The sequence below is a fragment of the Triticum aestivum genome, chromosome 4D (genome assembly GCF_018294505.1).
Source record: "Triticum aestivum cultivar Chinese Spring chromosome 4D, IWGSC CS RefSeq v2.1, whole genome shotgun sequence".
In the NCBI taxonomy this organism is placed as follows: domain Eukaryota; kingdom Viridiplantae; phylum Streptophyta; class Magnoliopsida; order Poales; family Poaceae; genus Triticum; species Triticum aestivum.
The window spans coordinates 372,134,039-372,160,029 of NC_057805.1; the positions used below are offsets into that span (position 1 = coordinate 372,134,039).

The 25,991-nt window shown below is 44.2% G+C and overlaps 1 protein-coding gene across 1 annotated transcript; it reads right to left on the minus strand.

The window, feature by feature from the left end:
• Positions 1–20,753: 20,753 nt before the first annotated feature.
• On the minus strand, positions 20,754–24,628 carry LOC123097991 (phosphatidylinositol 4-phosphate 5-kinase 2). Its single transcript, XM_044519859.1, has 8 exons — positions 23,946–24,628; positions 23,644–23,811; positions 23,340–23,505; positions 22,917–23,027; positions 22,619–22,812; positions 22,399–22,529; positions 22,181–22,283; positions 20,754–21,655 (listed from the first exon to the last, which is right to left on the minus strand). Exons 1-8 carry the CDS (start codon positions 24,359–24,361, stop codon positions 21,346–21,348), a joined length of 1,599 nt encoding a protein of 532 aa, XP_044375794.1. The 5' UTR covers positions 24,362–24,628; the 3' UTR covers positions 20,754–21,345.
• Positions 24,629–25,991: the final 1,363 nt, after the last annotated feature.

Here is a 25,991-nt window from a genome sequence, read left to right on the forward strand (position 1 = left end):
CATTTTATGAGGAAGGTAAATATAACTGCAATAGCATAGCAATAGTGTTTGGATGACAGCAAATTGATACTAACAGGTGTGTACATGCACAAATTTAGTAACATAGAACTAATAGCACTAAGGCCATCCACTATTTATGCCAAAACTGGGGTAAAGACAACTATTGCTACATCTCGCACCGGTGCCCTGAACTGGCGAGCCGATGCAGTGGAAAAAAAATCAGGGACCCAGACTCTGGAGCACATAGTTGCTCCGATGCCCAGTTCCTTCATGCTATAAGATTTAGTATTTTACTGCTTGGCTGCTCGGATGCGTGGACCAAAGTTGGCTGCACAAACTGCTGAAGTTGTGCTAAATAAATTTCTAATGGCATCGCTGATGAGATGGCAACAATTTAAGATACTAGGTACAAACTGTGACACTGTCTTAGGATGCGTTTGGTTGAAGGTGTGGTATGAATGGGTTGGGACCGTCACAGTGTCTGAATCACATCTAACCAATGAGTTGTAACAACGAAAGAGGGTCTAACCTTCTCTGCACATGCCAGAAACTTCCTCCCACTGTCCACAGAATCAAACAAAACTAGCTTCACGCATGGAGATTGATGGTGACAACGAGCAGATCTTCAGCCACCCCGCTCCATTCGTTGCCACTAATGGTCTTAGGGAGCTACAAGAGGAAGAAATGACTCAAATCGACCGCCGGGTAAAAATCCTTCATTCCAAATCATAGCCCGAGAGAGAGAAGAGAGGCATACCCGAGTGGTGAAGGAGTTGTCACCGGAGGAGGAACCGCTGGAGAGGTCTTTGAAGAAGACCATGGCGACCCCGGCGATAGGATGCGAGACGGCGAGGGTGAGGAAGCGGCTATAGCTAGGCAAGGAAGGAAGGAAGGAGGAAACAGGGGAAATGTGACTTGTGGTCGGTGAGAAAAGGAGGTGGGGAAAGGGGGAAGGGGGCGGGGTAGATATTTTGGCGGTAGGCCAAAATTTTGGAAATTTGGAGGGAAACTTTGCACGTGATGCCGCCAGACCATTCACTTTGAACGATTGTGTGCATCGCAAACGATTCTTCTGCTTTACGCACATGGGATGAGTTTGATAATTCAAATTTTGGTGGAAATTTCCCCGAGTACATCATTACATAATTTAACATCGCTTGCTAATTTGGGCACACAAAAGAGCGTACAGCAGACAGACCACACTTACTGAATCGAGCAATTTTAGTTAAACAGAGCCAGTTGACCTAAAGATTGCTCTAACAAAAGACCAGCATTAGAAACAAAGCCTAAGTACGCATAATTTTAACAAATCCGCCGTCGCGCCGGCCTATTTATTGCTGGTGTGAGATGAGACGTCGATGACTTGTCATGGCGACATGCCGCCGTTGGTGGAATCCGCGTCCCCCCTGCTGAAGTCGACCGTGTCCTCATCCTCGGCGCCACCCTCAAGGTTGTAGTACTCGTAGTAGTGGCTGCGCCAGAGTTCGCGTTGGTACTCCACCGCCGATTCCTCGACGGACAGACTCTTCTCTACCTCAACCTCGGCCACGCACAACTCCTCCCGGCACTCCTCGATCTCCGCCGCCTCCTACATCTCCAGCTCCCGCTCAGCGACCTCATGAGGAAGCAGGTGCTCCATGGCTGATGTCTACTACGCAACCTTCTTCTTGTAGACATTGTTGGGCCTCCAAGTGCAGAGGTTTGTTGGACAGTAGCAAATTTCCCTCAAGTGGATGACCTAAGGTTTATCAATCCGTGGGAGGCGTAGGATGAAGATGGTCTCTCTCAAACAACCCTGCAACCAAATAACAAAGAGTCTCTTGTGTCCCCAACACACCCAATACAATGGTAAATTGTATAGGCGCACTAGTTCGGCGAAGAGATGGTGATACAAGTGCAATATGGATGGTGATATAGGTTTTTGTAATCTGAAAATATAAAAACAACAAGGTAACTAATGATAAAAATGAGCACAAACGGTATTGCAATGCGTTGAAACAAGGCCTAGGGTTCATACTTTCACTAGTGCAAGTTCTCTCAACAATAATAACATAATTGGATCATATAACTATCCCTCAACATGCAACAAAGAGTCACTCCAAAATCACTAATATCGAAGAACAAACGAAGAGATTATTGTAGGGTATGAAACCACCTCAAAGTTATCCTTTCTGATCAATCTATTCAATAGTCCGTAGTAAAATAACACGAAGCTATTCTTTTCGTTCGATCTATCCTAGAGTTCGTACTAGAATAACACCTTAAGACACAAATCAACCAAAACCCTAATGTCACCTAGATACTCCAATGTCACCTCAAGTATCCGCAGGTATGATTATACGATATGCATCACACAATCTCAGATTCATCTATTCAACCAACACAAAGAACTTCAAAGAGTGCCCCAAAGTTTCTACCGGAGAGTCAAGACGAAAACGTGTGCCAACCCCTATGCATAGATTCCCAAGGTCACGGAACCCGCAAGTTGATCACCAAAACATACATCAAGTGAATCAATAGAATACCCCATTGTCACCACGGGTATCCCACGCAAGACATACATCTAGTGTTCTCAAATCCTTAAAGACTCAATCCGATAAGATAACTTGAAAGGGAAAACTCAATCCATTACAAGAGAGTAGAGGGGGAGAAACGTCATAAGATCCAACTATAATAGCAAAGCTCGCGATACATCCAGATCATGCCAAATCAAGAACACGAGAGAGAGAGAGAGAGAGAGAGAGAGAGAGCAAACACATGGCTACTAGTACATACCCTCAGCCCCGAGGGTGAACTACTCCCTCCTCGTCATGGAGAGCGCCGGGATGATGAAGATGGCCACCGGTGAGGGATCCCTCCTCCGGCAGGGTGCCGGAACAGGGTCCCGATTGGTTTTTGGTGGCTACAGAGGCTTGCGGCGGCGGAACTCCCAATCTAGGTTTCTTTTTGGGGGTTTCTGTATTTATAAGGATTTTTCGCGTCGGGAACAAAACAGGGGGGTCTCCGAGGCGGCCACGAGGTAGGGCGCGCACCCCACCCTCGTGGGTGCCTCAGGACTCTTCTGGCCCATCTCCGATACTCAGTGGGCTTCTTCTGGTCCAAAAATAATCTCCGTGAAATTTCAGGTCAATTGGACTCTGTTTGGTTTTCCTTTTCTGCGATACTCAAAAACAAGGAAAAACAGAAACTAGCACTAGGCTCTAGGTTAATAGGTTAGTCCCAAAAATCATATAAAATAGCATATAAATGCATATAAAACATCCAAGATTGATAATATAATAGTATGGAACAATAAAAAATTATAGATACGTTGGAAACGTATCATGCAGTTGTAGTAGTGCATGTTAGACGTAGAAAAAAATTGAAGGCCGCAAGAGGAAGCTATCTCCCGTTCATCATCAAACATGCATTGTTCCCTCTCGGAACCACGAGCCTTCTAGTGACATTGGAGTTATTCTATGTCGCGTGTAGGCTGCAACATAACATACATCAAGTGTATCACAGAAGTGCTTTCGTCAAGGGTGACCGACACGTGGCATCCATCGTAACGGAACGCCGTTAAGCTATCGGGTGGTGGTGGCAGTGGGTTGTTGTTATTGTTGTTGCCTTGGTTCTGAACTAACAACTGCATCAAGGCATTCTGCTGCTGGATCAACTGAGTGAGCTCCGGTGGGAAGAGAAATCCGGTATCACGTCTTGGACGCATCTGATGGGTTTAGAGGGAAGAGATTAGAATAGAATGAGGTCTAGTGAGAAAGCACTACCCATATACACATGAGACAAACACAATCATATCATATCACTCAATCAATCAAGCAAAGGCATACAATCGGTCTAACTATCGTTAGAGTGCTCAGACTATACTATATACATGGGGGAATACTACTTGATCATATGGTGGTCTACTAGAAATTTTGATCGGTGGAAGACTCCATGATATCAGCTCCAGCTTCGTCTTCATAATCCTCACCACTATCATTGGGGTCGGAGTCGGTGTCGTCGATGATGATGTAGTTCTCCGGACAAGTGGAATCGTCATCTTCTCCTCCTGGTGCGGGGTCTCCCATGAACACTCCGATCTTCTTTATCAGGTCGTCATTCTTCTCCAATAGTATGGCAATTTCCTCCTCGTATCCGTCGCGTGTAGACTTGAGTTCCTCCTCTAGCTCCATGTTCCTGGTCATAGCATTCTTCAAATCTATCATGCTTGCGCACATTTGGTTCTCTTGGCGTCGAATGTGCTGGTTTAACTCCTGGATGAACGCGGCAATGGACTTGTCTTTCCTGGTGCTGATCATCTCCCATTGCTCACCTTGGTGCCCACATATCTGGTAAATAGTGTCCTTCAGCTCCTGCTTGTAGACTTCTCCAATACGTCCCATAGTAATGTGGGCTGCCATGCTTTTGCCTAAACTCCAGGTTGGTGCATCAAAGGAAAACTCTATGGGCTCAGTGACTGGCGTGAACGTCCTTCCTGGAACTTGAACTCGAATCATCCAGCGCTCCTCTTCTGGTAAAGTGGCGGTGTAGGTCCCGGTGAAGCTTGGTATTCCGATGTTCAGGTACCTAGTGACTTCCTTCAAGTGTCGTCCGAAGGGTGTGTCTTCATCCGGTTGTGCAAACTTGTTCCTCGAGTCCGCCATCCTAAAGGGTAGAAAATGGAGAGAAGTCAGAAATGAGTAGAGAAGAGTGTCCTATGGTTTTTCTTAGTGGTCGTGTCCTACATTCAGCGTGTGCTCTGATACCATCTTGTAGCGGTCCGACCTCAGATGGTCAAATCTCTGTGCATAAGTGTCATCCCTGGATCGGTAATGCTGACACACACAGTACTCGAAGGATTTATAACAAAGTAGCAATCACACACTTATTACATCGAATGTCTCCGAAAAGAACTTAATACAATAAATATGGCTTAAGGCCATCTAATATGATAACAGCGGAAGGCTTGGAAGATAAAGTGAGTCCATCAACTCCAACGGCATAGCTGAGTGCATGACAACGACCTAGCGAACCTTACTCCTCGTCTGAAAAGTCTGCAACATAATACGTTGCAGCCCAACAATGGGTCAGCACATGGAATATGCTGGCATAGTAACACAGTAGAGTAATGAACAGAATAAATGCTATCACTACATGCATATAAGGCTGGTGGAGGCTGTATGGTTAATATGTTTTGCGAAAAGCCAATTTTTCCCTACAACAAAGGAATAGGTTTTATTTAACTATCATGGTAGTTGAAACATTGAGAATGATACCCCCATCACAATCCCAATTAAAAGTAATTATCAACCCAACAAATTAATTTAGAGTGACGAGATCCATATGATAATCCAAGAACTCGATACTCAAGATGTCCATAACCGGGGACACGGCTAACCATGGTTAGTTTATACACTCTGCGGAGGTTTGCGCACTTTTCCCCACAAGACTCGATCTCCTCCGTTTGATTTCTCGCACTACATGGTGTTTGAGAAACGGATGACCGAGACACAGTCTTTCCGAAGCATTAACTCTAACCTCGGGTAGACAGTACCAACCTACATCCCCTACATCTGCTAGCCTACCACTGGAAGAGGTCACGCAACCTACTCGACTATGCTAGAGCCCATAATAGCTTGTGGCTGCACACGGAAGTTTCTAGCATGAATAATCTTATGATCCCTTTGAGCCTGGGTGGCGGACTGTAGGAGGATCACATGGTATAACCCCGGGATCTCCTAGGACAACACTGGTATAACCCCAGGTGCCCAAAACAAACAATCCACCCAGATGTGTATTAAAGTTGCCACCTTAATTAAACCATTAATTAAATACTCACATCTTTCATGGATCTCTCAATCCCAAACCACGTCTACGAGCATAGCATGGCAATATAAGCATAACGTAGAAGTAACTCCCAAGGTTTGATAATAAACAGGGCAATAGGTTCTACCTCATCATCTACTTCCCAGTACCCACAAGTTAATCACATCCTAATCATGCAATGTTTGAGGGTTGAAACTAATGCATAAAAACTGGGTATGAAAAGAGTATGATCAATGTGTTACTTGCCTTCCTGACGATCTGCAAATCCTAAAGACTCGTAGCAGCACGCTTCGCACTTCAGAATTTTATCGCAAACAAACAATAGCATACATAAGAAATCAAGCATAGATGCACGGGTAAATCTCAAATAAGAAGATGTAACCAGAAAGTTCAACTGAAGAACTCCGATTTGCAAAAAGAATCAAATCAAAAGGAGCAACGAAACTCAAACTGCGAAAGAAACAAGGTCCGGTTACTAATCTGGACTAAAGTCAAATTTTACAGTATCAAAATCTTTTCAAGTTGGTTAAACAGAAATAGGGCTTCGAGACGAAGACCTAGGCACTTGAATCGCCTGATTCCGATAAACGAACGAAAAGATAAACTAAAACGAAAATCGGATTAGAAATCGCGATCGAAAATAATCGCGAAAAACCCTGGAAAAAGAAAAACTGACGAACAGGCTAACGAACGAACGTTCGCTGTCTGTGACTAACGGGTGAACGGCGTTCGCTAAAATGAACGTACGGACGAACGTCCGCTAACTAAATAAACCGAACAAAAAACCAATCTAAAAGATTAAACCGGAAAATAAAAAAACGTGGTTAACCGAAGAAAACTGACCGGTCAACGGTCAACGGCGGCGGCTCGGCGAGATCCGACGTGGCGGTGGCGGTCGGCGGCGACGGGCGGCGCAGCGGGGCGGCGGCTTGGCGGCGACGGGCGCGGGCAGCAGCGGCGGGGCGGCGGCGTACGCGGGCAGTGGCGACGGCGCGGCGCGCGAGGCGGCGGCGGCGGCGCTCGGGCGGGGCTAGGGTTGGCGCGGCGCGGGATGTTGGGCTGGGGGTCGCGAGGCGCGGCTTATAAGGGCCGGCCGGGTCGCGGGGGCGCGGCTTATAAGGGCCGGCCCGGTAAGGCGGTTGCATTTAAAAAAAGCATGCCGCAGTAAAACAAAGAAAAGAAATACTAAACGGACTCCAAAAATCCTGAAATAAATTTTCCCCATCCTCTAAAAATCTACCGGACAGGGTGAACATTTATTTAGGACTCTAATGCAATTTTGAAAAACGCGTATTTTTCCTAATTCAAATAAAATAGCGATAAAACCCAAATAAAATATAATTATTTGATTTTAATTTTTTTCCTCCAGTATTTCATTTATTTTGGAGAAGTCATATTATCTCCTCTCATATATTCTGATATGAAATATTTTTGGAGAGAAAAATTAATTAAAACCAAAATGATCCTTGTTTCAATATTTGATAAAATGCAAATATGAAAACGGTGAAATCCCCAACTCTCTCCATGGGTCCTTGAGTTGCTTAGAATTTCAAGGATCGTGAAACAAAAAGCAATAAAATATGATATGCATGTATGACCTATGTATAACATTCCAAATTGAAAATTTGGGATGTTACAGCATATCACAAAAATCAACGAAGTTGTTTAGATGGGTAGCGGCATCTTCACTAGGAAAGCCAGAAAATTGATCTTTCATGACAAGATTCAATAAAGAAGCATTAATTTCACAAGATTCAGTATCGGTAATAGGAGCAATCGGAGTGCTAATAAAATCATTATTGTTGGTATTGGAAAAGTCAAACAACTTAGTATTGTCTTGAGCCATCGTGACAATCAATCAATCCAACCCACAAGAAAACAAGAGGCAAGCAAAAAGCGACGAACGGAAAAGGGCGAATAAAACGGCAAAGGTGAAGTGTGGGAGAGGAAAACGAGAGGCAAATGGCAAATAATGTAATGCGAGGGATAAGAGTTTGTGATAGGTACTTGGTATGTCTTGACTTGTGCGTAGATCTCCCCGGCAACGGCGCCAGAAATCCTTCTTGCTACCTCTTGAGCATGCGTTGGTTTTCCCTTAAAGAGGAAAGGGTGATGCAGGAAAGTAGCGTAAGTATTTCCCTCAATTTTTGAGAACCAAGGTATCAATCTAGTAGGAGACTACACGCAAGTCCCTCGTACCTGCACAAACAAATAAGAACCTTGCAACCAACGCGATAAAGGGGTTGTCAATCCCTTCACGGCCACTTGCAAAAGTGAGATCTGATAAAGATAATAAGATAAATATTTTTGGTATTTTTTGGTATAGATAAAGATTGCAAGATAAATAGTAAACTAGAATTGTAGATTTAAAACTTATATGATGTAAAGTAGACCCGGGGGCCATAGGTTTCACTAGTGGCTTCTCTCAAGATAGCATGTATTATGGTGGGTGAACAAATTACTGCCGAGCAATTGATAGAATAGTGCATAGTTATGATGATATCTAAGGCAATGATCATGAATATAGGCATCACGTCCGTGTCAAGTAGACCGAAACGATTATGCATCTACTACTATTACTCCACACATTGGCCGCTATCCAGCATGCATCTAGAGTATTAAGTTCATAAGAATGGAGTAATGCATTAGGCAAGATGACATGATGTAGAGGGATAAACTCAAACAATATGATATAAACCCCATCTTTTTATCCTCGACGGCAACAATACAATACGTGCCTTGCTGCCCCTGCTGTCACTGGGAAAGGACACTGCAAGATTGAACCCAAAGCTAAGCACTTCTCCCATTGCAAGAAAGATCAATCTAGTAGGCCAAACTAAACCGATAATTCGAAGAGACTTGCAAAGATATCAAATCATGCATATAAGAATTCAGAGAAGAATCAAATAATATTCATATATAAGCAAGTTCATAAACCCACAATTCATCGGATCTCGGGAAACACACCGCAAAAGGAGTTACATCGAATAGATCACCAAGAGAATCGAGGAGAACTTTGTATTGAGATCCAAAGAGAGAGAAGAAGCCATCTAGCTAATAACTATGGACTCGAAGGTCTGTGGTAAACTACTCACGCATCATTGGAGAGGCCATGGTGTTGATGTAGAAGCCCTCCATGATCGATTCCCCCTCCGGCAGAGCACCGGAAAAGGCCCCAAGATGGGATCTCACGGGTACAGAAGGTTGCGGCGATGGAAATAGGGTTTCATGGTGCTCCTGGATGTTTTCAAGGTATATGAGTATATATAGGCGAAAGAAGTAGGTCGGTGGAGCCACGAGGGGCCCACGAGGGTGGGGGCGCGCCTACCCCCCTGGGCGCGCCCTCCTACCTCGTGGCCGCCTCGTTGCTTCCTTCACGTCCACTCGAAGTCTCCTGGATTGCGTTTGTTCCAGAAACGATCCTCGCGAAGGTTTCATTCCGTTTGATATTCCTTTTGTGCGAAACACTGAAATAGGCAAATAACGGCAATTTGCACTGGGCTTTCAGTTAATAGGTTTGTCCCAAAAATAATATAAAAGTGTATAATAAATCCCATTAAACATCCAAAATAGATAATATAATAGCATGGAACAATCAAAAATTATAGATACGTTGGAGGCGTATCATCTGGCTATGCTCCATCTTCATCTTACAAAATATTGAAATCACACACAACCCCGATGACAAGCCAAGCAATTGTTTCATACTTTTGATGTTCTCAAACTTCTTCAACTTTCACACAATACATGAGCGTGAGCCATGGACATATCACTATAGGTGGAATAGACGGTGGTTGTGGAGAAGACAAAAAGAAGGAGATAGTCTCACATCAACTAGGCGTATCAACGGGCTATGGAGATGCCCGTTAATAGATATCAATGTGAGTGAGTAGGGATTGCCATGCAACGGATGCACTAGAGCTATAAGTTTATGAAAGCTCGAAAAGAAAATAAGTGGTGTGCATCCAACTTGCTTGATCACAAAGACCTAGGGCAATTTGAGGAAGCCCATCATTGGAATATACAAGCCAAGTTCTATAATGAAAATTCCCACTAGTATATGAAAGTCATATCATAGGAGACTCTCTATCATGAAGATCATGGTGGTACTTTGAAGCACAAGTGTGGTAAAAGGATAGTAACATTGTCCCTTCTCTCTTTTCTCTCATTTTTTTGGGCCTTCTCTCATTTTTTTGGCCTCTTTTTTTTGGCCGGAGTCTCATCCCGACTTGTGGGGGAATCATAGTCTCCATCATCCTTTCCTCACATGGGACAATGCTCTAATAATGAAGATCATCACACTTTTATTTACTTGCAACTCGATACTTAGAACAAAATATGACTCTATGTGAATGCCTCCGGTGGTGTACCAGGATGTGCAATGAATCAAGAGTGACATGTATGAAAAATGATGAACGATAGCTTTGTCACAAATACGATGTCAACTACATGATCATGCAAAGCAATATGACAATGATGGAGCGTGTCATAATAAACGGAACGGTGGAAAGTTGCATGGCAATATATCTCGGAATGGCTATGGAAATGCCATAATAGGTAGGTATGGTGGCTGTTTTGAGGAAGGATATGTGGTGGGTTTACGGTACCGGCGAGAGTTGTGCGGTACTAGAGAGGCTAGCAATGGCAGAAAGGTGAGAGTGCGTATAATCCATGGACTCAACATTAGTCATAGAAAACTCACATACTTATTGCCAAAATCTATTAGTCATCGAAACAAAGTACTACACGCATGCTCCTAGGGGGGTAGATTGGTAGGAAAAGACCATCGCTCGTCCCCGACCTCCACTCATAAGGAAGACAATCAATAAATAAATCATGCTCCGACTTCATCACATAACGGTTCACCATACGTGCATGCTAAGGGAATCACAAACTTTAACACAAGTATTTCTCAAATTCACAACTACTTACTAGCATGACTCTAATATCACGATCTTCATATCTCAAAACAATCATAAGGAATCAAACTTCTCATAGTATTCAATGCACTTTATATGAAAGTTTTTATTATATCCCTCTTGGATGCCTATCATATTAGGACAAATTTTATAACCAAAGCAAATTACCATGCTGTTTAAAGACTCCCAAAATAATATAAGTGATCATAAATTTCTATAAAATAAAACCACCACAGTGCTCTAAAAAGATATAAGTGAAGCACTAGAGCAAATTTTGCCTAGCTCAAAAGATATAAGTGAAGCACATAAAGCATTCTAATAAATCACGATTCATGCGTGTCTCTCCAAAAAGGTGTGTACATCAAGGATGATTGTGGCAAACTAAAAAGCAAAGACTCAAATCATACAAGATGCTCCAAGCAAAACACATATCATGTGGTGAATAAAAATATATCCTCAAGTAAAGTTACCGATAGACGAAGATGAAAGAGGGGATGCCTTCCCGGGGCATCCCCAAGCTTAGGATTTTTGGCCTCCTTGAATATTACCTTGGGGTGCCGTGGGCATCCCCAAGCTTAGGATCTTGCCACTCCTTATTCCATAGTCCATCAAATCCTTACCCAAAACATGAAAACTTCACAACACAAAACTCAACAGAAAATCTCGTAAGCTCCGTTAGTATAAGAAAATAAATCACCACTTTTGGTACTGTTGTGAACTCATTATTTATTTATATTGGTGTAATATCTACTGTATTCCAACTTCTCCATGGTTCATACCCCCCCATTACTAGCCATAGATACATCAAAATAAGCAAACAACATGCGAAAAACAGAATCTGTCAGAAACAGAACAGCCTGTAGTAATCTGAATAGTTCGCATACTTATGTAACTCCAAAAATCATGAAAAGTTAGGAAGTCCTTAGCAATTTGTATATCAATCTACTGTAAAAAAACTCAGAGTTTTCCGTCGCTTCTGTGATTTTTAAAAATTCTGGGACTGAGCGCAAAGTTTCTATTTTTTCAGCAAGATCAAATCAACTTTTACCGTAAGATATCCCAAAGGTCTTACTTGGCACAAACACTAACTAAAACACAAAACCACATCTAACCAGATGCTAGATGAAATATTTATTGCAAAACAGAACCTAAAAAGAAAAAAATGGGTTGCCTCCCAACAAGCGCTATTGTTTAACGCCCTTAGCTAGGCATAAAACACGAATAGATCTAAGTATTATCATCTTTGGCATGCAATCCATAAGTGGCTCGTATAATAGATTCATAAGGCAATTTAATTTTATTTCTAGGGAAGTGTCTCATGCCTTTCCTTAACGGAAATTGAAATGTAATGTTTCCTTCTTTCATATCAATAATTGCACCAATCGTTCTAAGGAAACGTCTACCAAGAATAATAGAACATGGAGGATTGCAATCTATATCAAGAACAATGAAATCTACGGGCACATAATTCCTATTTGCAACAATAGGAACATCATTAATTCTTCCCATAGGTTCGTTAATAGTGGAATCCGCAAGATGCAAATTTAAGGAACAATCATCAAATTCACGGAAACCTAACACATCACATAAAGTTTTTAGAATCATGGAAACACTAGCACCCAAATCACACAAAGCATAGCACTCATAATCTTTAATTTTAATCTTAATAGTGGGTTCCCACTCATCATAAAGTTTTCTAGGGATAGAAACTTCCAATTCAAGCTTTTCTTCAAAAGATTGCATCATAGCATCAACGATATGTTTAGTAAAAGCTTTGTTTTGATTATAAGCATGAGGAGAATTCAATATGGATTGCAAGAAGGAAATACAATCTATTAAAGAACAATTATCATAATTAAATTCCTTGAAATCCAAAAGAGTGGGTTCATTGCTACTTAAAGTTTTGACCTCTCCAATCCCACTTTTATCAATTTTTGCATCAAGATCTAAAAACTCTGAATCATTGGGACGCCTTCTAACTAGAGTTGACTCATATCCAGTCCCATATTTATCAAGATTAACATTGGAAAACAAAGATTCAATAGGAGTCACATCAATCACTTTAAGATCTTCATCATTATTTTCACAGAAACTAGAAGAACACGCTTTTATAAACCAATCTTTCTTAGCACGCATCTTAGCGGTTCTTTCTTTGCACTCGTCAATGGAAATTCTCATGGCTTTGAGAGACTCATTGATATCATGCTTAGGTGGAATAGATCTAAGTTTCAAAGAATCAACATCAAGAGAAATTCTATCCACGTTCCTAGCCAAATCATCAATCTTAAGCAATTTTTCTTCAGTCAAAGCATTGAAATTCTTTTGCGAACTTATAAATTCTTTAAAACTATTCTCAAATTAAGAGGGCATCTTATTATAATTTCCATAAGAATTGTTGTAGGAATTACCATAATTATTAGAGGAATTACTAGAAAACGGCCTAGGAAAATTACCTCTATACGCGTTATTACCAAAATTGTTCCTACCAACAAAATTCACATCCATATATTCATTTTTTTTATCAAAGTAGACAAAGGCATATCATTAGGGTCAATAAGAGCACTCTTATTAGCAAACAATTTCATAAGCTCATCCATCTTTCCACTCAAAACATTAATTTCTTCAATTGCATGCACTTTTTTACTATTGGAAGATCTTTCGGTATGCCATTGAGAATAATTAACCATAATATTATCTAGGATTTTAGTAGCTTCTCCTAAAGTAATTTCCATAAAAGTGCCTCCCGTGCCGAATCTAAAAGATTTCTAGAAGCAAAATTCAATCCGGCATAAAAATTTTGTATAATCATCCATAAATTCAAACCATGAGTAGGGCAATTTCTAATGATCAATTTCATCCTCTCCCAAGATTGTGCAACATTCTCATGATCAAGTTGCTTAAAATTCATAATATCGTTCCTAAAGGAGATGATCTTAGCGGGAGTAAAATACTTGGAAATAAAAGCATCTTTACACTTGTTCCATGAATTAATACTATTTTTAGGCAAAGATGAAAACCAAGTTTTAGCACGATCTCGAAGTGAGAATGGAAATAGCTTCAATTTAACAATATCATTATCCACATATCTTTTCTTTGCATATCACGCAAATCAACGAAATTATTAAGATGGGATGCAGCATCTTCATTGGGAAGGCCGAAAATTTGATCTTTCATAACAAGATTCAGAAAAGCGGTATTAATTTCACACGATTCCGCACTAGCATCAGGAGCAATTGGAGTACTAATAAAATCATTATTATTGGTGTTGGAAAAGTCACACAATTTAGTATTATCATGAGCCATCGTAACAAAGCAAGCAATCCAACACACGAGCACACAAGAAGCAAGCGAAGAAGACGAACGGAAGAGGGGCGAAGAAAAGGCGAATCTTTTAGAAAATCATTTCAAAAGTGGGGGAGAGGAAAACGAGAGGCGAATAGCAAATAATGTAATGCGAGGGATGGGAGTTTATGATGGGTACTTGGCATGTCTTGGCTTGGCGTATATCTCCCCGGTAACGGCGCCGAAATTCTTCCTGCTACCTCTTGAGCTTGCATTGTTTTTTCCCTTGAAGAGGAAAGGGTGATGCAAAAAAGTAGAGTAAGTATTTCTCTCAGTTTTTGAGAACCAAGATATCAATCCAGTAGGAGACAACGCGCAAGCCACCGAATACCTGCACAAAGAAACACCAACTTGCACCCAATGCGATAAAGGGGTTGTCAATCCCTTCACGGTTATTTGCAAAGTGAGATATGGTATAGATGGATAAACGGTATAGTAATATTTTTGGTATTTTTGGATTATGGAACAGAAAGTAAAAGATTGCAAAGTAATGGAAGGGCGACAGAAATTGACAAGTTGACGGGAAACTAATATGATGTAAAATAGACCCGGGGGCCATAGGTTTCACTAGAGGCTTCTCTCGAGATAGAAATTATTACGGTGGGTGAACAAATTACTGCCGAGCAATTGATAGAAAAGCGCAAAGTTATGACGATATCTAAGGCAATGATCATGAACATAGGCATCACGTCCGTGTCAAGTAGACTGAAACGATTCTGCATCTACTACTATAACTCCACACATCGATCGCTACCCAACATGCATCTAGAGTATTAAGTTCATAAAGAACGGAGTAACGCATTAAGCGCGATGACATGATGTAGAGGAATTAACTCAAGCAATATGATGAAAACCCCATCTTTTTATCCTCGATGGCAACAATACAATACGTGCCTTGCTGCCCCTACTGTCACTGGGAAAGGACACCGCAAGATTGAACCCAAAGCTAAGCACTTCTCCTATTGCAAGAAAAACCAATCTAGTTGGCCAAACCAAATCGATAGTAGAGACTTGCAAAGATATCAAATCATGCATATAAGAATTCAGAGAAGATTCAAATAATATTCATAGATAAGCTGATCATAAATCCACAATTCATCGGATCTCGGCAAACACACCGCAAAAGAGTATTACATGGAATAGATCTCCAAGAACATCGAGAACTTTGTATTGAGAATCAAAGAGAGAGAAGAAGCCATCTAGCTACTAGCTATGGAACCGTAGCTCTGTGGTAGACTACTCAGGCTTCATCGAAGAGGCAATGGTGTTGATGTAGAAGCCCTCCGTGATCGAATTCCCCCTCCGGCAGGATGCCAGAAAAGGCCCCAAGATGGGATCTTGTGGGTACATAAGGTTGCGGCGGTGGAAAAGTGGTTTCGTGGCTCCCCTGGATGTTTTGGGGGTATAAGAGTATATATAGGAGGAAGATCTAGGTCAGGAGGTCAACGAGGGGCCCACAAGGTCGGCGGGCGCGCCCTCCACCCTTGTGGCCGCCTCATGGCTCTTCTGACTTGCACTCCAAGTCTCCTTGGTGTCTTCTGGTCCAAGAAAAATCATCGCGAAAGTTTTATTCCGTTTGGTATTCCTTTTCTGCGAAACTCTAAAACAAGGAAAAACAGGAACTGGCACTGGGCTCTAGGTTAATAGGTTAGTCCCAAAAATCATATAAAATAGCATATTAATGCATATAAAACATCCAAAACAGATAATATAATAGCATGGAACAATAAAAAATTATAGATACGTTGGAGCCGTATCATAACGCAGCCCATGTGTACGGCCCATGAGAGATGATGCAGCGGCCCAAGGACCCCCTAGTCCAGGTCTCCCTCAGCTACCATGTCCACATTTTATTTTATCGACACCTCTCTCTCTCTCTCTCTCTAAACATGTGGTCATGATTACCGAGTTCGGCATTCGCTTGAGGACAAGCGATGTCTATGCTTGGGGGAGTTGATATGTCCATTTTGCATGATGTTTTCGTACTGTTATTTATAGTGTTTTTGATAATTATTTCACTTTATGATACAATTCTAATGCCTTTTCTCTCTTAATGTGCAAGATTTATATGAAGAGGGAGATTGCCGGCAGCTGAAATTCTGGACCTAAAAGAGCTACAACAAAGATAGCTATTCTCCGGAGCTCCAATTGACCTGAAACTTCACAGAGAATTTTTTTGAATATAAAAAAATACTAGAACAGAGAACCACCAGAGGGGGACCACCTACCGTCCATTAGACAGCAGGGCGCACCCACCCCCAGGACGTGCCCTGATGTCTTGTGGGGCCCACAACAGCCATTCAGTGCCCTCCTTCTACTATATGAAGCTATTTGCTCTAGAAAAAATATAAGAAGATTTTCGGGACAAGGCGTCGCCGTCTTGAGGCGAAACCTGGGTAGGAGCACTTTCCCTCTTCGGCGGAGCGATTTCGCCGGGGATACTTCCTTCCAGGAGGGGGAAATCAAAGCCATCGACATCACCAATGTTCCTCTCATCATGGGATGACTAATCTTCATCAACATCTTCACAAGTAGCATCTCATATTGAACCCTAGTTCATCTCTTGTATTCAATCTTTGTCCCAAAACCTCAGATTGGTACCTATGGCTTACTAGTAGTGTTGATTACATTTGTAGTTGATGCTAGCTGGTTTATTTGGTGGAAGATTATATATTCAGATCCTCAATCATATATTATACTCCTCTGATCTTGAACATGAATATGATTTGTGAGTAATTTCATTTGTTCTTGAGGACATGGGAGAATTCTTGTTATAAGTAATCATGTGAAGTTGGTATTCATTCAATATTTTGATGCTGTGTATGTTGTTTTTCCTCTAGTGGTGGCGTGTGAACGTCGACTACATGACACTTCACCATGTTTGGGACTAGGGGAAGGCACTGGTGAGTAATAAGTAGATGATGCGTTGCGAGAGTGACAGAAGTTTAAACCCTAGTTTATGCGTTATTCTGTAATGGGCTGATTTGGATCCATATGTTTCATGCTATGGTTATATTTATCTTAATTCTTCTTTCATAGTTGCGGATTCTTGCGAGGATAATCGTAAGTGGGTTTCTTGTTCAAGTAAGAACAGCACCCTAGCACCGGTCCAACCACATATCAAATTATCAAAGTAATGAACGCGAATCGACTAAACATGACGAACGTGACTAGACGAGAATTCCCATGTGTTCTCGAGAACGCTTTGCTCATTATAATAAGTACTTTCGGCTTGTCCTTTACTACAAAAAGGATTAGGCCACCTTGCTGCAGTTTTACTACTATTGCTACTTGTTACTTGTTATGAATTACCTTGCTACAAAACTATCTGTTACTACTATCTATAACACTTGCAGAGAATACCTTGCTGAAAACCGCTTGTCATTTCCTTCTGCTCCTCGTTGGGTTCGACACTCTTACTTATTGAAAGGACTACGATTGACCCCTATACTTGTGGGTCATCAGTGCTCACTCATGATCATGTATGTAATGAAATTCCCTTTACCGATAATTCATAAAACATGTTGCCCATACCTTACTTAATTTCTTGGTTGCAATTGGGCTTTGTCCCAAGCATGCAACATGTCATCTAGTATTTTAAAGAAAGAAGGAAATGCTAACAAATTCCAGATCCTGGGCTCTAAGAGCATCTACAGTCGGACCCCTCATCCCCCCTATACATCCGCTCAGACGACCCGATTAGTGACCTGTCACGGAAATGCAACCCAACCAGACTCCTCAAACTAGCCTATACGTCTGAACTATCGGGCACCCATCCCATATATAGGGAAGATATGGAGAGCCTGGGATGCGCACAAACGCTGACACCACGTCGGACTGACAGGCGTGACCCACACTAAAACAAAAAAAGACATCAGTCCGGCGGGAACTCATTGGTCCGCATTCATGTTGCCGCTCCGGCGCATCGCTCGAGAGGCCAAACCTAGCTATTTAAGCTGGATGGTGAGCCTCAACCCTAGCGGCCTCCATTTGCTCCCTCTCCCTCTAGTCCGAGCCCTATTCCGCTCCGGCCTCGCCGTCCGTCTGTGACCACGGTCCGCCAAAAGATTACCTACTACAAGATGCTGACCCCGCAATGCCAGTGGAGATCCTAGTGGAGATGGAGGCATGGCGTATCGCTCACATTGCAGTCGGCTTGCCTTCATACTCTCTGGAGGGGGAGATGGAGGAGCAGTACGAGGTCTTGGAGCAGGAGGTGCCGGACATGGAGATGGAGGAGGTGGAGCCGTGGGACTAAGAGGAGGACCAATGCGCCGGATCCCACACTGGAGCAGGCCAGATTCGGCATGGAGGACACGTTAGCGGAGTTCGAGGCAAGCAGAGGAGGCGGCGGAGCAGCATGCCATCCTCGATTCCATGCAATCGGAGCTTGGGGTTGAGGAAAATCGACGTTACGTCCATGAGGCGGACGTGAAGCGTGAGGAGCTCTTTGCCGACACGGAGGATCCGTCGGAGTTTCACCCTACCGCCAATGACTGTGAGGCTGACGGCTTCGTCAAGGATGTCATTAACATATCCTTTTTTTTCAAAAAGAGGGGACATCCCTCGGCCTCTTCATCGAGTGATGCACACAACCTTTTATTTATCTTATCAAAGTTCATCATCCGACCATAACAAAGTTCAACCAATAAATTGTCACACATGACTACCCCAAGGGCAAATTAAAAAATAGAATATTGTAGGGAAATGTGCCTCATGCATCACAAGTCCTACTAGTAGGCCACCAACCAAATTGGCTGAACAAATCCCGAAAGACCATCTCCCATCGGTTGCACTCAAAGACCGTGGGCGCCCGATCCTCTTCCTTGCGTAGTAATGACCACATATGGATCCACTGGTGGCCTTGAAGATAACCTGCAGAAAGTTCGGAACTTTTGTTCTGTTAAAAATACAATCATTAGGAGTGTTCCAAATGGCCCAAAAGTAAATCACAAATTCCAACACGGATCTGAGACTTCAACTTGGGGTGCACCCCCACTAACCAGTTTCCAAACATATTCGTACTACTCGTGGGTAAAGGTAGATTGAAAACTATATGGACCGCTCGCCATAGTAGCTTGGCAAGTGGGCATTGAAGGAATAGATGCTGAATTGACTCCTCATTGCCACAAAAGCAACACTTAGTGCCTCCTTGACAATCTTTTTTTTTCTTCAGATTATCTTTTGTCATGATGATCTTGCGATCCAAGTATCACATGAAGATTTTTATGTTCAATGGGACTTTCATTTTCCATATATATTTGTGCTGAAAAGGTTGCCCATCATTAATGAGGTATGTATACATGGATTTGACTGTGACAGGTAGCTAGTTTCCTTGTTTTTAGCAATTGTAGTGGATTTTCATGTTGCATGTAATGTAATGGATCTTTGTCAAAAATGTAATGTAATGGAAATGAGGATAAAGAAATGATGACTATTGTTTCAATATCCACAAAATGAGGGGTGATCAGTTACTATCCGTGGACACGTCCGAATGCATCTGCCACGTATAGGATCCGGATTTGTTGTCCGCTTGTAGATGCTCCAAGTCGCTGGAAAACAATGACCAATGCGTAGTCGTAAAGCGTAAAGGTAGATCCAGCCTTGGTATACGAGTACATTTCTTTTTGACCAGTGGTCACAGATACACAGATCCCAAACACCCTCTACATCAACCGTTAGGACCACCCAAAAATAACTTGACATGGTGAAGAAGAGCATGGAGCCGATGCTTTTGCGTCATCCATCCAGGCAATCTCTACTTTACCGCAGAGATCCAATAATAAAATGACGCGAGTACATCACAAGTGCAAACGACGGGAGCAGTGATAAACAAGACCTAGTACGTACCTACAGTACCTATTTGCCTAACCACCGACTCTGACTCTATATTGGCATAACGACACTGCCCGTGGACAGGACAGGATGCGTCACGCGTGGAAGCAGCACGCATCGCCCTGCCTGTGGTATCTTTCCACCTGGTCTTCTTCCTCCCTCCACAGTCCACACCACACTCATGCACAAGAGCACAGCAGCAGCTCCAGCTCAGGAGGAGCGGTGCAAAGCGAAGCACGCGAAAAGAGCACGGGACGGATGGAGAAGGCGAAATGGACGGCCTTGGCATGGCATGCCATTGCCATGGAAGAAAGCAAAGTAGATAGAGAGAGGGAAAAAGACAGAGGTCAGGTGATGGAGAGAGGAGGAGAAGGCAGGCGCAGAAAAGAACACCACCACACATGGCATGAGGAGAGGAGACCAGATCTGTCCCAGCATCTTCCCTGCACCCGCTTTCTCTCCTTTTGATGCGTGTCTCCTCCCCCTCCCTCCCACTTTATTTTTGCTTCAGTCAGTCCACAATGGCAGCGGCGCAGGCAGTAGTAGTAGTACAGATGTGCATGCAAATGGCACTGCCTCTCTAGTCGACTGTGGTCACAGCAGAAGATAAGCTTCCTGCAAATGCTTGCAAAGAGGGCAACAATGTCTACAGGGGGGCAGCTTCTTTTCTCTGAACCACGAATGAGACGCCTCCTGAAAATTCAGCCGGACGGCTGAGATTGGCCATCTGCAGCTGCATCGCCCAGATGCAGGCCGGGGGTCATCCTCCTTTTCTAAAAAAAAAAATCTGCAAGCAAGGGTGAGAGCTGCAAGAAGGCGAGATGGATGGACATCCTAGTTCCTTTTTCTGTATTTCGACAAGGTGCATCAGTTTTCAGTCCAACAATAGTTGTCTTGATATACACGACAATGTGAACATGTACAAGGCCTGATTGATTCCCACTCGACCACTCCTGTGCTAGCCGCATTCAGCACATCACACCAAGAATGAATCCCAGAGAAAAAAATTGGGTTCTTGGTTGGTGCAAAAGGAAGAAACAAATTACAAAAGAGCACTACTACTACAAAGCAGAGGCAGGTGCTAGCTAAGCTAGTCATGGAATATCTGGAGCCATAGCTCTGCAATCATGGAGTAGGCACTTACAGTCCCCCAAGTCTTCCAAAAGACGGAGCTTTGCATGTCCGTAGTTTAGCTCCCTCATTCATCCGATTTCAGCATGCTTGTCGGCAGAGCTACTAGCATCTCCTTGCAGCCGCCTATCGGACAAGAGAACCGTCCAGTAGTACGGTGGCCAAAGCCAAACCACCCCCACCAGCTGCACTGTTTCAGCGCATGCTCGGGATCAGCGACGCCATCATGCCATGAGCTTCATTCACCAATGGATCTATCTCATGATGCAACCAGATGTAAAAAGTTAGTTAACCCTGTGCATTCTTCTCAGCCTCAATGCTGTTGTTTCACGAACACCCTGCGAATGAAATCCTGGAACCTCCTCGAGTAGAGCTTGGGATCCACAGCAGAAATGCGGCCAGGGTTGACCTGGAAAGACTTGTAGGCGTGCTCCAGCTTCTTGGTTATGTCGTAGTCTTGTAGGATGTCGATTATTCCGAAGAAGAGGTAGACATCACACGGTCCCCCGCTCGGCGCGGCTATGAACAGGTGCCTCTCGTTCAAAAGGAACTTGTCGAGCATTCTCTTCGAGCTGCGCTCCGCCTGGGCGGGCATGTTCATGCCCAGCTGCACAAATGGCCTCCTGATATGACGAGTCATTGGTTGGATTAGCCACCCAAAGAAAAGAAAAAAAATCAATCCCCATGTTTAATTTCTTTCAACATTGTTAATCAAGATTGTGAAGAGGCGATGGCTAAAGTTGCACATATATTTCCCCTTGAAGAAAAGTTGCAGGCATCCTATCCGTTCTCTTTGCTGCAGACATTTGACTTAAACAAACATGCAAGGCCCCATGGTGCTCTATGTGGTTTGGAACAAAGGGGGCAGCAAAGTATAGGATCATGATGGGAGCACAAAAATAGCTTAGAAAAACACGACATGAAAGTATTGCTTTACCCTAGTGGAGAAGCATTATGTCTGGGAACTAAAGTAGGAATGTGCACTAGATGTCAACGTTACTGAAAAAGCATCCCATATATGCATGGCATGGTACCCAATTTATCAAAATAGCTTGACTGCTGAAATCTCCTGGCTAGGTATTTCGGTTGTTTCAGAATTTCAACAATAGGTTGCTTATGAATGGCAAGAGTGGCAATTTATAGCTTACCGGGATTCTGTGATCAAATCCCTCTCTTTGCATCCTGTTTCCATAAAGCATTGCTCACAAAAATTGCCTCCGCCTTCAAATGATTTTCTTTTGCCAGTAGATTCTGATAGTTAAGATTAGATGAAATCTGGTAAATTATCAGGCCAGGGGAAAAACTGTATGTAAAATCATAATTCATGGTGTGTAAAGATGAACAAATACCCATGATTTTAACTTACTTGGCAGAGCCATGGGCTGAGAGAGGCCTATCTTAGACACAGACAAATCATTACGAAAGTGAACTCCTAACAGTAGGCTGTAGTCCATAATTCCTTGTGTCTCTAAGAATACGCAGTCCATCTGAATTTGCCTATGTTACATTGAAGAGTCAGACTTAGGATCGGTCTTATAGTTCTCATGAAATTGCATTGAATGTAGTTAACATAGTGGGGAACTCACTTCATAAGTTCCTCGTACCAAAATCTTTGCAGCCGAAATGCATAATCAAGATCGAGGTCCTTCAGAGTAGTGGTTTCGTCAATCTTTCGCTCCGTTTTGTCGATAGTCCGACCATGTGAGGAACCTTTCAAATCAAAACGCCTGTGAATCTTATACTCCGAGCAGCAAAAATTGCCCATTATAACGAACCGGACCTATGGTTGTATAGATTGACATAAGGTCAAGGCCAAATAAATTGCACTCAGAAGTAGCTACAGGAATGGAGTGAGTTATGTATCTTCACATGATTATTGCTTACCTTGGGACATCCAACTTGCTTAATGCAATGCGTGCCATAGAATCTTGTCAACAAGGTGGACTTATGCAGACGAACGTGTTCATAGTAACTCCGCAACATCCTAATAAGAACCTATGAACCAAGATTATATTTAGTCGACGCTGAAATCGCCAATTAGTACTGCAATATTTTCCAGAAAAAAAATCTGAACCTGGAATCTGAAACAAGCACGAATTTGAACTCCTTTCGTTAAGAAAAGAGCAATGTTGCACCCAAATTATTTAAGAAACATGAATGACTCAACGTGTATTTTGAAGGCACATTACAATGTGATACTGCTGCCAGATGATAACTCACTTGTCCAAACTTCATTTCGATGGATACACGTCCCTCTGCCTTATTATATCAAAGCAGAATAACTGAATAAGAAAATCGCTCACTGACCTTCACTTCAGCCTTCTTCACGGTTTTAATCATGAACCGATCATCCTGGGTGATGAAGAAGCAGCTCCCGCTCTTCCCGGGGGACGCCAGCTCCCGGAGCGTGTCGTTGCCACAGATTGCAAGCATGTAGTCCGCAGGGTCAACCCCAAACAATTTCCTCAGGTGCCTGAAGGCATCACCCAACAGTAGTCAATACACCACTCATGCACAAGAACCACATCCCCCACGATCCTGTCATATTCCTAACAGATCCAACACATGGCAATTCAACTCGAGGCCAAGAACAGCAAGCAAGGCAGTACACCTGAAGACGGCAGGGCAGTAGTCCTTCCACCGGAAATCGATTGAGTGATGCGGCGGCGTGAGCTTGGAGCCTTCCGGCGGGAACCGCGTCCAGACCTTCTCCCGCGGGTCGAAGTCCGATGCCAAGAGCTTCTTGAACGGCAGCGCCGACGACTTCCCCACCGAGTAACTGCACCATAAGTAAGTCCATGCCAACAATCAATGTTACAAAGTGTATGGAGGAGTAGGAAAAATGAGGTTAAAACAAAAGTAGTAGCAGTAGTAGGGAAAATGCGGCAGGGGGCGGGCGTTAATTGGCATTGCCTTATGCCGAGCTGCAGGTTGAGCATGAGGCCGTAGCTCCGGTGGCCCTTGCGGATGGCCTTCCCGGGCCTCCTGGCCTCCTGCTGCTCCTCCTCCTCCTCCAGCACCCTCTGCGGCCTCGGCGGCGGCGGGGTCATCGTCCGGAAGAAGGGGGCCGGCGGCTGCATCGTCATCCTGGCGCTGCAGCTGCGGCGGAAGGGCGCGGCGACGATGTCGCAGGTGATGTCGCCGGCCTCGCCGTCGCACTCCCAGATGCATATCCGCGGCGCCGGGGACTTGCCGTCCACGGAGAGGCGCTTGCGCAGCGGCACGTAGAAGGGCAGCGCCTCGGCGCCGGCGTCGCCGTGCCAGCGGGGGAGCTGGCCGTGGCGGCAGCAGTCTCCCTGCGGCGAGGCGGCGGCGGCTTGCGGCGGCATGATCGGCTCGCTCCTCGATTCCAAGGTCTAGCTGGCGGTGGGCAGATCGAGTCCTCCTATACTACTATAGTTGTGGTAGTACGAGGTATCTCATTTGAGGGAAGGGGTTGAGATGGGACGAGGGGAGTTGGGGTCGGCGTGATAGGCGGAGGAGCCGAAGGAAGGAAGGGGGAGGCCGTGGGACGGTTTTACTTTAGCTTTTTCTTGTTGCTTTTGTAGGCGTCGGCTTTGGCACAGGAAGCGATGTCAGGCGGACTAGCGGAGTGAGCAGCGGGAGCATGGATGACTAGCAGTCGCGGAGCCGCAACTTAAAAAGCGCTCCCGCTCGGTCGCGCGCCACGTGAGTCGTCTCGCCCGCATGGTGCCTCGGATACATTTTTCGTTAGCTCCATGCGTGTAAACAAAAATCAAAGAAGAAGAAAATGCAATTCGTCGGTGGGAAGTTAAAAAATATGGACCGCACTAGCCAGAGAACGTTTGTTGGAAACATTTTTGAATGTTTTGTCCCGGTGTTTTCTTGATAGACCATGACAGTTCTTCCGAGACGCATGATAGCTTTTGGAAAGAAGGAAAGTTTGCGAAAAAATGGACAGAATTTGCCATCTCCTATACCATCTAAAAATGCCTTTAAAAGTCCACTTGACACCCCTTCCCAGAGAATGTTCGCCAGGTGGTATTTTCGTAAAAATATTTTTATAATTTTTGCTAACGATGTTATGCTGTGACAAGAACGAAGAAAATGGAGTCCTGTCGATTAGAGCAACTTGTTGCAGAGCGGGAAATGAAGAAGGATTCAAACCTCGAAACAGGCTCAGGCTCGCGCCCCGCTTTATAGAGAAAGCAACAACCAAAGTACACGGCCGAACGATACAAAGTGGAGAGATAGCCCTCTTACAAAGCAGATCCTGGGATCTCGGTACTACACAGAGACTATGCTACCAAAGAAGAACAAGGGGAGGTCAACGTCAAGCCACGCCCTAGCACACCTAGGCTCCGTGACAACGCCCTCAGGAGGGAGAATGGCGCAGAGCATCGCCGCAGCCGAGTCCAGAATGGATAAGGTCTTCACCCGGAGCCCGGACATAGAGACGAGAACCACAATGACGTCTTCAGGAAGATAGCGGCGCCCGCAAGTGTCGCCATGCCAAAGCGCAGAGCTTTCGCTCGGCAACTCATCCATGTCACACGGAGGTACCCAGGACATACGCGACGTGTTCCGACTCCCAGATCCGGATTCGGGCACCGCCAACAATGACGTGCCCGAGCCATCAGCCGCTAGACCTCTTGCTGCCCACACGACCAAGAAGAAAAGCCACCACCACCGCCACGAGGCCCGCCGGAGAGCCAAACATGGGACCGCCGTCCGGGGTCGCCGTCCCGGCATCCCTGGCCCAAGACCCCGCCACCCATCCACCACACGGCACACCAACCCCGGCAGGTAGGGTACAAGGCCGTCCTTCCACACCTAGCTCGGCATCAGTCCCCGGATCTAGGTCAGCACCTCCACCGTAGAAGGCGCCGACGCCTGTATCCCCAGCCAGTCCTGGTGGACCTGGGGACACGACCGAAGGACTGCCAACGGCTGCCGCCAAGCCGATCTTGCACAACGCCAAATCCGAGAGCATCGGTG

Excerpts from the sequence above, each read along its gene's own strand:
- LOC123097991 (XM_044519859.1), bottom strand. The coding sequence starts at position 24,361 with ATGCCGCCGCAAGCCGCCGCCGCCTCGCCGCAGGGAGACTGCTGCCGC. Across the intron at positions 23,812-23,945 it reads AACCTGCAGCTCGGCATAAG|TTACTCGGTGGGGAAGTCGT; the intron begins GCAATGCCAATT and ends CTTATGGTGCAG. Across the intron at positions 21,656-22,180 it reads GATTTGATCACAGAATCCCG|GAGGCCATTTGTGCAGCTGG; the intron begins GTAAGCTATAAA and ends TCGTCATATCAG.